Raw genomic sequence first — 14166 nt, 5'->3', positions numbered from 1 at the left:
GAATAGTTATAATTACTCATGAGTTTTCCCAAAGGTGCTCCCATTTGAAAAGAAGAAAAATAAGACAGTTATATTCTTGTGGAACTTTCTAAATCTGTAATAGGGCAAAAGGAGGTTTTTTTTGAAAAGAGAGTTGATGCTTCCTGGTATTTTCTCATGAAGCCAATAAGGAAAGGCAGTATCTGGATACCAGCAGACGATGTAATGCTTACATGGCTGGACTCTCCCATAGTTTGAGTCCCAGACCCGGCAGCTTAAAACTCATGTTCAGTGTGTATGCGTGAATGTCCAAAATCCCGAGAGAATGGAGGAGAAGGGATTGCAGCATGGCCATAGCCCTGGGGGTGAGTGATTTCTTGCTTTCTGTCTGTCTGTCTGTCTGTCTGTCTCTCTCTCTCTCTATCTCTCTGGTAAGCACATGGGCCCTATAGCAAAAATCTCCCCAAAAAACAAAAACAAATCAAAACATAAAACAGGAAAGAGAGTATCTTTGACCATGCAAGGAAATGATGGCTCTTTTTTTCCATCTATTATGTATTTTTTTTGTTAGTCAAGATTTCTTGTTAATTTGTTTGGTTGTTTGTTTAGCTCTCTGGATCTTTCCTCTGAGAGATATTTGGTATTAACTGAATAAATATTAGCTATGCAAGTCTACTTTATATACAATTATGTTTTCTGTATTTGTAAGCATTTAGTGTCTCTATGTATATGTATGTGTCAGAGTAAATAGATCATAGAACAACCATTACAGTATCTTGGGAGGAGGATCTGAAATGGTCAATCAGCAAGTCTAAATAATTAGATATAGTGTTAAGGCTTAAAATAAAAATATCAGTGTTACAATAAAAAGGCTTGTAGCCTTTCCGTGCTACCCACCCAAGGGCCCTTACGGTGTTGTTCTGGGTTCCCGTCGTAACTTAAAGGTAAACATTCACGATGTCCGGTGTCATCGATGTCCTGCAGATGAAGGAGGGTGTCCTCAAATTCCTTGCCTCAGGAGCCCACTTAGGTGGCACCAACCTTGACTTCCAAATGGAGCAGTACATCTACAGAAGGAAAAGTGATGACATCTCCATCATAAATCTGAAGAGGACCTGGGGGAAGAAGCTTCTGCTGGAAGCTCGTGCCAGGGTTGCCATTGAAAACCCTACTGATGTCAGTGTCATATCTTCCAGGAACACCGGACAGAGGGTTGTGCTGAAGTTTGCTGCTGCCACTGGAGCTACTCCTATTGCTGGTTGCTTCACTTCTGGAAACTTCACTAACCAGATCCCGGCAGCCTTCCCACAGCTGCGTCTTCTGGTTACTGATCCCAGGGTTTACCACCAGCCTCTCACAGAGGCATCTCGTGTTAATCTATCTATGATTGCCCTGTGCAACACAGATTCTCCTCTACCATATGTGGTCATTGCCATCCCATGCAACAAGGGAGCTCATTCGGTGGGTCTGATAAGGTGGATGCTGCGCATGCGTGGCACCATCCCCTGTGAACACTGCTGGGAGGTCATGCCTGATCTCTACTTTTACAGAGATCCTGAAGAGATTGAAAAAGAGGAGCAGGCTGCAGCTGAAAAGGCTGTGACCAAGGAGAAATTTCAGGGTGACTGAATTGCTCCAGCTCCTGAGCTTACTGCTACTCAACCTGAGGTTGCAGACTGGTCTGAAAGCATGCAGATGCCCTCTGTGCCCATCCAGAAGTTCCCTACTGAAGCCTAGAGTGGTCAGCCTGCCACCAAAGACTGATCTGCAGCCCCCACTGCTCAGGCCACTGAATGGGTGGGAACAACTACTGACTGGTCTTAAATCTGCTCTTCACAGACTTTTATGCAAAGTGGAAATAAGGTTGATAAGGAAAATAAACAACAGTTTATTAAAAAAAAACAATAAAAAGACTTGTAGAGTTTTATTTTCTCCTCTTTGGAATTTATAAAAAAAAATAAGTAATTTGCTGTCTTTATTGGTGCTATGCTTTTTTTAAAGAGCACTTTTTGCTATGCAGTGTGTACTCTTGTCAGAGAGACAAAGAGACACAAAGAGACAGAAAGCAATGCCCCCATCCTCCCAACTCCTGAGGAGAAGGCCATGTGGCAATCCTTTCTCCTCCATTCTCTTCTCCGGATCTTGAGCATACACACACCCACCCACACACACACACACACACACACACACACACACACACAGACACATGCACCACTGTCGACTACATGGGATTCCATCTGCTGGTCCTAATGCTTTTTTTAATGCCAGAGAGCACTTGTGTGAGAAAGGGAGAAAGACAGAGATGCCTAGTCACTCCTCTCTTCTCTGTCTTCCATTCCTTCATCTCTCCAGGATGCTGGACATGTGTGCTCATGCTTCCAGTGTGTTTTTCAAAGTGCTGGTTGGGATTTAAACCCCAATTGGCCTTGTAGGATCCAGCTGGCTCTATTCAGTGCTGTGGGGCCAGCCCAATGATAAGCTTTTACAATGAAAATAATATATGCTAATGGTAAATATTCTAAATTGATAATCAAAAGAATATACAATAAGAACTCAGCAGTTGTTACAGCTCAGACTTCCAGCTTCCCTCTCCAACGGTGATTACTATTAATAAATCCTCGTGTTTCTTTCCAGAGAATTTAATCTATTTTCAAGGATATACACTAATACGTTTTAACATGTACATCAAGGCAAATGGTTGAGACATTGTATAGTCACTTCTGCAATTGTTGATATATATATACACACACACACACAGAGATATATATACATATATATATACACACACACACTCAGATATATATTGACATATATATTTATAACAAAAAGGGTACAGAAAATGGAATTAGAATATGAGTTTAATTTGATATAAAAATTTTAAAATTCATGCACAAATTTTTCATAATACACATTTTAATGAACTTTTAGAGGTATCCTCATACCTCGAGATGATTATGTATCTGCATATTAATTAAGTTAATTAATTAATTACCTAACTTGAAAAATAAGTATTGAGTTTTATTCTAGAGGAATGATATAAACGCTGCTGGAGGAAAAAAATAAACAATAAAAAACCCCCGATATGGACTAGCTTTCTTTTCTGCTCTTTCTTTTTTTAGATTTTTGCCATAGGGCAGGTGTGCTCCCCAGAGAGAGACAAAAGGGGAGAGGAAAAATGAGAAATCATTCCATGGGGGGTCGCCACACTGCAACCTCTTCTCCTCCATTTTCCTGGGGTTTTAGACATGCACACACATGCACCTGGTGTGATTTTCAACTCTAGGTCCAGGACTCGAATCATAGTTGGCTATATGGGAGTCTACTGCCTTAACCACCGCTTCACTGGCTGGACCCTGGATCCAGCCTTTTTGAAGCTTATGTTTTAGTGACTAAATAGGCAAACTTGCAGTTACAAATACATACTCCAGCATTCTAATAGTCACTCAATTTCTCTACCAATATACCTTTAATATAAGCCTATTATGTTTTATATTATATTTATTATGCATTTTATTGGACTTACTTGATTGCAAATAATTTGTTTCTCTCACTAGTGTATTTGGATAGCAAGGCTTATCCATTAGTCTTCAGTTGTTTCCAGTGACTGACATAGTGCATGTGTTTGTTTGATAGACATGGAGTTCAACAGAGAATATGGTTGGTGCTGAGAAGAGCTGGGTTGAATCTTGTGTATCTCTGCAACTCACTAGCTGTGTGAGCTAGCACAATATATGCATAACCATTTCTAGCCATCAGCTACCACACTGTAAACAATTCCTGACATATTATAGTAGTCATGTACTTATCTGAGATGATTTTAGATTTCACGTATCTCCCTGAAATCAATAAATATATTATGACAGCATCTCTTACTGACATTTCCATTCTGTTGAGAACAGTCACACAGAGATGCCTCATAATCTTCTCATCAATACATTGTCTTATGCTTGGGAAAGGAATTTTCTCTGGGCTCTATCAGAGGCTTTGATAGAACCATAGTTTGGAATGTTGTTTGGAAAATTTGAGGTTCCACAATTATCTCCGAAGGTTTTACAAGGTCAAATATATTTTTATAACAGTCCAATATATTCCTGATATTGGCTTTATATTTTATATTGCAATTAGCTATTAAGAAAATACTAGTTAGGCCAGTAGGGGCAAGGAGGTTTAGACAACTGGATCCCACAAAGCCAACTGTATGGTTCTGATTCCAGACCTGGTGGCTTGAAAAGTATGCCAGGTCTGTCTGTGTGCATGCCCAAAATTCTGAGAGGAGAATGAAGGAGAAGAGATTGTGGCATGGCCATCCACCTAAGGAATGACATCATTTTCCCTCTACCTCTTTCTATGTCTCTCTCCAGAAATGCATAGATTAAAAGAAGTAAGAAGAAACGAAAGAAGGAAGGAAGACAGAAAATACTGCTTGTTGAGTTTTGGTGTATTATAAGAATATCACAGTTATCTGAAAGTGCCATTTAAATATTCTCTCCTTTACTAATTGCATTATCTGTTTTCAGCTAAATAGTCTTTACTCATTTTGACCAAAACAACCTCTCTCAGTAGATCAAATGTAAAAGCACAAGGGATAATTTCAACTCTCTTGACTGAAACTAGGTATTTTTAAAAACTACAAAAATATAAAATACCACACATAACTATATATTTTTGAGATATATAAACGATTATTTGTGTTAATATATAATGAGGCTATTATTGCTATTTTAAATGAATGAATAAACCAATCTAACACTTTTCCAGGTTTTCTGATATGACACATATTGATAGACATAACATACATAAACAAAAAGTTTTTTGGATACTCAGTATTTTTTAGTAAAATGGAATTATGCTGAGATCAGAACATTTGAGAATGAACCTAGTCATAATTTAGGATTATAAATTTATATAATTATTTAATGAGAGGTTTAGTTGATGGCTAATCAGGTTGCATGTAATTAATCAGCTCTAACATTTTTCTCGAAGTTTTCGGACTCATTTTTTCTGTATATAAGGGATGGTTTTGCATCTCAACTGTATTAATCAGAATTTTCCGTTGAGCTTATTCATGGTTCATTCACCTCCATTCAATTCCCTTTATATCCATTCTCACATTCTCTCCAGTCCTGGCTATGGCAGTTAACAAGATCCGGCGCTTCCTGATCCTGTGCCTACATGATTCTCCCAGAGAAGTCCTTGTGCTCCTCATCTGGGTTATGCTTGGACCTAGCCACTCCTCTCACCTGCAAGCAAAGATGGTGTTGGGCAGGGACTGAGGAAACTGACCTTGTTTGTAAGACTGTCCTAGACAAATTCATTAGGTGTTTTTGTTTTTCCCTAGAGAGAGAAAAGGGGATGTTTTCGTACACAATCAAAAAAAAAGAGAGATTTGAATATTCAGATTTTTTTTATCACCGACAACATCTATAAGCTTATCTATATACCTCTATCTATCTATATAGACGTCTTCTCAAATAGCTTTCAAATTGGATGGTTTCTTAGCAAATCCCTAGTTATTAACCCAGTCCAAATGTTGTTTTCTCTTTACTTGGTCTTCTGTAATATTCATCTCACATGCTTTTTCTGCCTTTGTATTTCTAATTTTGATATTGTAAAGAGAGCTTTAGTCTTAATTTGATTTGACCATATATGCATTTGAATAAATCATGGCACTGGCTCCCCCTTGCACATTGAATATACTCTGACATCATGAACATGGACTATCCGTCTCTACGCAGGCTGGCCTTGCCAACCTCTCCTGCCTAATTTAATGTAGCTCTATTTATCTCTCCAGTGTCCTGCCTCCATGAAGTTTATGAACTTCCTTTAATACACACTATTTTCTAAAGCTAGTAACCTCGCAAACATTACCTCTTTTGGCTAGTAAATTTCTATTATTATTCCTCATTTTTTCAGGTCAGATACCACCTCTTCAGATGAATCATCCCTAAGATTCCATACTGAGACCTATCTTTTAATATAATCTTATGGTACCATATTATTTATCTCCACAGCCTAGTCATAATTTAGGATTATAAGTGTATAAACTTATTTAATTATCTACCCATGAAACTGTAAACTTAGCAAGGGTGGTCACTGTATCTTTGTCTCTGGTTATTCCTCACTTGTGTGTGTTTCTACACTTTTTTTTTTTTTTTTTTTTTTTGGTGCAGTAGCTCTGTGTTTCCTGATGCCTCGTGGTTGTTTTAAAATGACTTTATTTTCCTGTATCAGTGAAAACAGGGATTCAGTATAGCCTGATGTTGAGATCTGGAAGTATGTATGTATTTTTAGTTTTGCTTTAGAACACATGTACTTGCTAGAGAGAGAAAGAGAGAAAGTGAGAAAATAATCCCCATGGTAGATGACCACACTGCAGTCCCTTCTCTTCCAATTTCCTTTTGGAATTCTGGACAAGCATACACATGCACCCAGTGGGGATTTCAAGCCACAATTCCAGGACTTGAACTGCACAGTCAGCCAACCTTGTGGGATCCAGGTGCCTTAACCACCATGCCACCTGCGGACCCTCAAATTGCTATCTTTTTTTGACTCTTAATTGTTTAGTTGTTATGAATTAGAGATGATTTTATTATTATTATTGATCTGTATGATTTTTCTAGGATATGTGGAGAATTTGGAATTTAGGTAGTCTTTGACTTTCCTTATAGCTTTAAAAATTTTTATAATATTAGTTTGTCATGACATATTTTTGGACAAAAAAAATGCATCATGACTTTCCTGACAATCCAGTAATATCCTGTTTATGTTCTTCAAGCACTCTTTTTATAGATTAGAAAAACACTGGACTTGGTAAATTTAAATACACTGCCCTTGGTCATGTAACTGGGAATTGAAGATCTAGGATTCACAATGCTGCCTCTGTTCTTAGTTTGCTTCTTCATTATTACCAAGCTTACCTAAGACATTACTTGGCTTAAGACAATACTTGTTGTATTGAGTTGTTAGAAAAGTTATTACTCATTTTTGCATAGAAGAACATAGGAAAATACATCATGACTTTTCTGATGACCCAGTATTTCTCCTGATATCTACCTCTGTGCTGGGCACATCAAAGTTGCTTCACAAATATGTTTTGAGTGACTAAATTTATTCATGGTCTGATGCATACAGTTTTCTCTGACCATGTAATTTTGGATTAATAAATTATATTTTCCCATATCATTATTTATAAAATAGGCCACTTTAAAAAATAATTATTTATTTAATTTTATTAATTATTATTATTATTATTAAATTTGCTATAAGGTACACATACTTACAAAAGACATAGAGAGAGTTAGAAAGTGAGAAAACCACCAGGTGCAGGACTTGAACCATGGTTAGCCATGTGAGAATCCAACACCTTAACCACCATGCCACCTGCTGGTACCAGTGGATCAATTTTTTACAGTAGTAGTCACCATATTTCTGGACTAAAATGTCTTGACCTTTTCATTATCATAATTCTTATCACTGTTATTATAGATTACAGTAATATTTCAGCACCTGCAGTTTACAGCCTGCCCTGTAGATCATTTAATACTGCCAGTTTATTTTTCCTGAAATTCATAAATGAAACTCACACATCAAAAGGATTTTTTTAAGGTTATTTTCATCCACTATATTCATGATGAATGATCTCTCCCCATCTCATTCCCAAAAAACAACAGAATTATAACTGATCACTTGGCACCAGGGCAGCACATGAAGAGCCCCTTTGTTTTTAGCTTCAAACCCCAAAGGGCTGCTCAGGCTTATATTGTCTCCCAGTTGTTGCTATCGTGGACGAGAGGATTGCTAGCAGCCAGAAGGAGGCACTTCATATTCTAAGGTAATCAGGAAAATACAGGACTTCAGCTGAAATTCTAATCAGTGACTATTTATATTCATAAAAGTAAGTATTGTATTTAACCTAAAGAACAAGGTCAGTAAATCACAGTATGAGTAAAAGATAAAATGATTCCTAAGGTAATCAAATAACAAATTAATTCTGCTTTATGAAATAGCATAAAGTTTTCTTTTCTACATTTAATTACATTTATTGAAGAAAGCTGAAGTACCTTCAAATGTCTTCCATTCACACTATTTTCTTTTTCAGTAAAACAGAGAGTTTTGTATTTGACAAATGTTTTCATTCTTGTAAACTTTCTGTAGTTTTGGGCCACTGTTTTCTTTCCTGCTATTTTGCAGAGACCCTTTTAGTTTTTAGAGTAAAATCATGTATAAATATGTTTCTTTTCTTGTACCAGGAAGTGTGTGTGGGAGAAACTCCTTAAAAGGAGTATAGTATGTATTTTATTAAAATATATAATATTTATGAGGGAATATACACATATCCTTGAGATCATACAGAACATTAACAATTGATGTGTGACTCAAAAAGTATCGGATAAAATACCAATTTGCATGGCACTGATAACTTGAAGAAGGCTGAGATCACCGCCAGAAGTATGTACTTCTTCTGGAATCTTCCTGATGATCAGAGATATTTGATAGGTGGGGAGGAGAGATGGCACATGTGAGGCTTCTGATTGCTTCTCACATTTAACAATGCATGCAGCCAGCTTCAAGTCAAGTAAATGTAGTTTAAGAAAATTGTCTTTTGTGTTTCTCTGTGTGTTTTCAATATAGTATGCAATATATTTCAATCATTCTATTTACAAAGAGAGATAGTTTCAAAGTTAGTATCAAGACTAGTACATGGAACCAGCAGTTGGTGTAATGGCTATGTCACTGGATTCCCATGTAGTTGACTGTGATTCGAGTCCCGGATCCGGTGACTTAAACTCATGCCGGGCGTGTGTGCGTGTGTGCCCAAGATCCCGAGAGGAGAATGGAGGAGAAGGGATTGCGGCATGGCCATCCCCCTTGGGGGGGGTGATTTCTCGATTTCTCTCTTTCTGTCTCTCTGTCTGTCTGGTGAGTGCACGTGCCCTATAGCAGCAACCTCTCAAAAAAAAAAAAAAAAAAAAAAAAAAAAAAAAAAAAGACTAGTGCACTGCCCTGAACTTTCGGTTCACCTGTTTGTCATTGGATGGTACCCATTGTATGGATGGGTTGCTAGAAAATTTTGGTTCTCATTTGTGGTCCCCACAGAGGATGCCCCTTATGGGTGTGGAATAGATTACATCCCTGCCTCCATTTTATGTTTAGTTATTTCTTTTTTTTCTTCCATTTTCTTTATGCTATTTATCTGTATAAATTTGGAAGTTGGCTTAGTGTCTTATGTTTCACAGAAAATGACCTTTGATCCTTTTTAATTGAAAAAAATGTTAATTTACACATTCAAATGTGGATACAGTCCCCCTTATGTTTATTTTATACTTTAATAACTAGACCAAAATAAGAAAGGTTGGGGAAAAAATGTCAGCAATTTTTATTCCCAATGTGAATTTTACAAACTGATTCAGCCATTACCCCATTTGTATAAAAGCCACAAATAAAAGAGAAAGTTTTGGCTAAAGAACACATGAAAATATAGATAGTCAGAGCATAGAAGCAGTTTGGAATTCTTGGGAGATAAATATGTCCAAGGAATTGGTTACTGAGATGAACAGATCAAAGCAAGACAATTAGAGAATGTAGTATGTAATATTCTAGTTTCTGGTTTTCAAAGAACTTTCTCAACATATAATGTAATAAAGTCCCTCTCAACTAAGAAAAATAGACAAGAAAATAGAGACTTGGATAATATAATTTTATTTTATATTGGTAACAGTCGCTTAGGTTCAGAACCTAGGTCTGCCAATTCCAGAAATATGCTTTGTTAAAAATGACCTTATTTTCCCCTAGTAAAAGAGATATTCAGTCTTGGATACAAGCAGAAACTTAACACCCCTGCCAATTCAGAATCCTGGCAACCAAAATTTAGCCCTTTGATTGTGGTGTATTGTAATAGGAGTCTTCTGAGGGAAACTGCATGCCCCATTGCTGGCAGCACTCCTTTCCTGCTCCCACCTCTGAGGGAGAGAGGACTCTGAGCTGTGTTCCATAACTCCTGTACTAATTTTCTATTGCCGCTGACCTACATTGCCCCAAACTGGAGGCTTACAATAAGAATTCATTCTCTCAAAGTTCTGGAGATCAGAAGTCTGAACTCAGTATCACTGCCAAAATCAAGATGGCAGAAGGACCACGGTCCTTCCAGAGGCTCCATCCTCTGCCTTTTTCACCTTTTGTGTCTCCTGGCTCCTTTGGATCACAGCATCACTTCAGGTCACATGCCTCCTCCTCTTTTGTTTGTGGTCTAATCTCACTCTGCATCTCTCTTATAAGGATACTTGTGATTGCATTTAGGGCCCACACTTATAATATCCCCATCTGAAGATTATTATCTTATTAACATATACAAAGACCCTTTTCCCAAATAAATAATATTCATAGGTTGAAGGGATTAAAACCTGCTTGCATTTGTTGACCACTCTTTAGTCTATCATACTTCCACACACTATTCATTTTAGACAGGCCTCCCTTACTCTTCCCTCTATCCTTTCCTCTCTCTCTCTCTCTTTTTGCCTCTTGCTTTTTCCAAAAAACTATTAGTTCTGGTAGTTAATTCTTTCCATGCTATGAACAAAATTAACAATTACTATTTTCACTTTCCTTCAATCTACATTTGAGGGTCATACAGCTACTTTTGGTCACAAATTCCTATTATATTCTACTTCTACAAATATTCTACTTTGTGAAAATCTGTGTTTTTGGTTTTGTGGAGTAACATTTGAATGAAATGTAATTATTGCCTTGTGGCAAATTACAGAGTAAGGTACCTTTGATACGGTTAGGGGAAGCCTAGTGATTAAGGGAGCTGGATCCCACAAGGTTAACAGTGGTTTAAATTTTTATGTTAGCTGCTTGAAAAGCATGCTAGGCACTTGTGCATGCATATCTCAAATCATGACATGATGGAGAAGAAATTGTGGCATGACCAAGCCCCATGGGGGATTCTTTCTCCTCCTTTATCTGTCTCTATGAATGCACATACCTTCTAGCAATTAAAAAAATAAACAACATATGATAAGAATAATATTATACTTATCCATAAGTCTCTGGAAAAAAGACAAAATAATTTAAAGACCTGAAGAGAAATTAGAGCATTCTTTCAAACTCCCTTTCTCATATATTCAGCCTAGTCTGAAGCAACCAAGTACAACAAAAGAGAAAATACAAATCATCCTCTTCCCAAAAAGGATTAAAAAATGAAAATACAAGATGAATACATTCTATTTTATGCCCAATAACTTATCTCCCAAGGAGACTTAGAACTGATTTCTCAGATATTTTCAAAAGAAATATACTCAATTTAGCATAAACTTATCTCAAAATTAATAGAATACATGAATCATTTGGATTTTCCAGTGATCCAGAATGACAGGTGATATGAGAAATATATACTGGTATCTTAACACATGATGTATCTATTAGTATTTTCACAGAAAGGAAAACCCAGAAGCTCCAAATCAATGGATGAGAAAAATTTCACCAAAGTGAAGGAGTTCATCCTTTTAGGGTTCACAACAGACTTGTGGTTACAGAGAGTGCTCTTTTTCATCTTTCTCATCATTTACATCATCAGTCTCCTAGGGAACATCACACTGATTTCTCTGATCTGCGCTGATACTCGGCTCCACACACCCATGTATTTCTTCATTGGGAACTTGTCATTCCTCGATCTCTGGTATTCTTCTGTCTATGCTCCCAAAATCCTGATGACCTGCGTCTCTGATGACAAAAGCATCTCCTTTGCTGGCTGCCTGGCTCAGTTCTTCTTCTCTGCTGGACTGGCCTATAGTGAGTGTTACCTCTTGGCCGCCATGGCTTATGACCGCTATGTAGCCATCTCCAACCCTCTGCTTTATTCCCAGGCTATGTCCTCAAGGTTGTGTGCCAGTCTTGTTGCATCTTCATATCTTAGTGGCTTCATAAACTCAACCATAATCACCAGTGAGACATTTACACTTAGCTTCTGTGGCAACAATATCATTGATGACTTCTTCTGCGATCTGCCCCCACTTGTAAAGTTGGCATGTGATGTGACAGAGAGCTACCAGGCCGTGCTGTATTTCATACTGGCCTCCAATGTCATCACTCCCTCTGTGCTTATTCTTGCCTCCTATCTCTTCATCATTGCTGCCATCTTGAAGATCCGTTCCACAGAGGGACGCCTCAAGGCCTTCTCTACTTGTGGATCCCACTTGACAGCTGTCACCTTGTACTACGGGACAATTCTCTTCATTTACTCCCGACCAAGTACTAGCTATGCTCTGGAAAGGGATAAAGTGGTGTCAGTGTTCTACACTGTGGTGATTCCTATGTTGAACCCCTTGATCTACAGTTTAAGAAACAAGGATGTCAAAGATGCCCTGAGGAAAATGTTAGGTAGAGTAAGGTTTTCCTAAATGAAGGTAGTTCAAAAATAAATTTTCGAAAATAAATTAGCTTTGTATTATTGTTATCAGCTTGAACTTCCAGAAATAAATAAAATAAGCAATAAAAGATCATTTTATAATGTGCAAACATTAATCTTCATTTTTTTTAAAAGTAAAGTTTACATTGAAGTATTTGAGTGGGTATTTAAGATAAATAAGGCTGGGAAAAAATACTGCTATTGATGCCATATTGAAACAGAGTGCAAAACTGCTGAGAATCTAAAAATATTGAAAGAAGAAGATTTAAAAAATAATCACCTTGAGTCCAGCAGGTGGTATATTGGTTTAGACATTAGACTCCCATGTCGTTCGAATTCCAGACCCAGTGGCTTGAAACTCACATTGCATGCCCAAAACCCAGAGAGGAGAATGGAGGTAAAGAGATTGCAGCATATCCATTCCACCAGGGGATCGTTTTTCACTTTCTGTCTATCTCTAGAAAGCACACATGCCCTATATAAAAAATTTCTTGGGACCAACAGTTGGCATAATGGCTATGTCGCTGTACTCCCATGTAGTCGCCCATGGTGCAAGTCCCGGACGCGGTGGTTTAAACTCACGCCGGGCGTGTGTGTGTGTGTATGCTCAAAATCTTGAGAGGAGAATGGAGGAGACTGGGATTGCAGCATGGCCATTCCCTTGGGGGTTGATTTCTTGCTTTCCGTCTGTCTGTCTCTCTGTCTTTCTGGCAAGTGCATGTTCCCTATAGCAAAACCCTCTCCAAAAAAAAAAAATTTCTCAAAATAAAATAAAATAATCTTTTTAAATGGAAACAATATAACTGATTATGGACTCAGTGTCAGAATTTGACAGATAAAATTACTTATTTCAGACTATGTTCTTGAACTCAGTGAAAAAGCAGGACTGTAAACACAGGGCTTAAGAATGCCAAAGGTGCTTACCCCATTTGTTAGGACAGAGTTAGAAATAGCTACTAAAAAATGTCCCTTGAAACAGATTGTTTTTTCTTTTCTTTCCTGGTTCTTATTTCTTGGCTTCCAATGATACAAAGATAATGAATTTCTTTGGTTATAGATGAAACAGAGAACATATATTACTCATAATTATTGTGAACTTCTAACAAAAGAATATTTCCCCCAACAATTAAAAATCAAGGGCAGTGGGGACTGGTAGATGGCATAATGGTTACATTGCTAGACTCCTGGAGGAGGCCAACCCAGTGGGGCTCCAGGACCCGTCTGAGCCCTTTGACCTTTGAGCATCACTTCTGGTCAGTTCAGTAAGTTGGCAAGGCTGCTACTGTATGCCCCCCGACCTTGGAACAAGCTTGGGTTATTTAGCATGTCGGCAAGGCTGCTTGCTATTCGCTCTGGGACTGTGGTAGCCTTGCTGGGAAGTGACCCCCCTCTGACTCCCCGATATACTACTATAAAAGAATTACATAGCTCCCTCATACATCTGGAGTGTGTAGTAAGATTTCCTGAAAAGTCCCCGACTGCTCCCCTTTACCCTGACCACTTACTGTTAATTACAGTGCTTCATTGGGCACAATAAAGGGTGTGCTAAGTTCTTCTTGATCTTTGGAAGATGCTTCAAGACACATTTAATATAAATAACCTTTTCACGTACAATAGGACTAGGCCAAAACTGGCCCAGGATGCTCTCGTCCCATGGTAACTAATGTTCTAACAAAATACATAACAGTGGTTCCATAGGCTACACAAGTGTATCCACAACACCATAAACCCATTTTAAAGTTTTTCATTAACTTATTAGTCACTTCACCACCAGTTGAAAA

At 37.8% G+C, this 14166-nt stretch overlaps 1 protein-coding gene and 1 pseudogene across 1 annotated transcript; both read left to right on the top strand.

Moving 5' to 3' along the window:
- The first annotated feature begins 936 nt into the window (after positions 1-936).
- On the top strand, positions 937-1803 carry LOC102479930 (40S ribosomal protein SA pseudogene; annotated as a pseudogene).
- A 9638-nt stretch (positions 1804-11441) lies between these two features.
- LOC102502032 (olfactory receptor 1013) lies at positions 11442-12377 on the top strand. The gene has a single exon (XM_006160843.1). It carries the CDS (start codon positions 11442-11444, stop codon positions 12375-12377), a length of 936 nt encoding a protein of 311 aa, XP_006160905.1.
- Positions 12378-14166: the final 1789 nt, after the last annotated feature.

This window comes from Tupaia chinensis, unplaced genomic scaffold (genome assembly GCF_000334495.1).
Source record: "Tupaia chinensis unplaced genomic scaffold, TupChi_1.0 Scaffold000709_1, whole genome shotgun sequence".
In the NCBI taxonomy this organism is placed as follows: Eukaryota; Metazoa; Chordata; class Mammalia; order Scandentia; family Tupaiidae; genus Tupaia; species Tupaia belangeri.
Note: the sequence above shows the minus strand (reverse complement) of the source record. Positions and strands in the feature narration are given on the sequence as shown.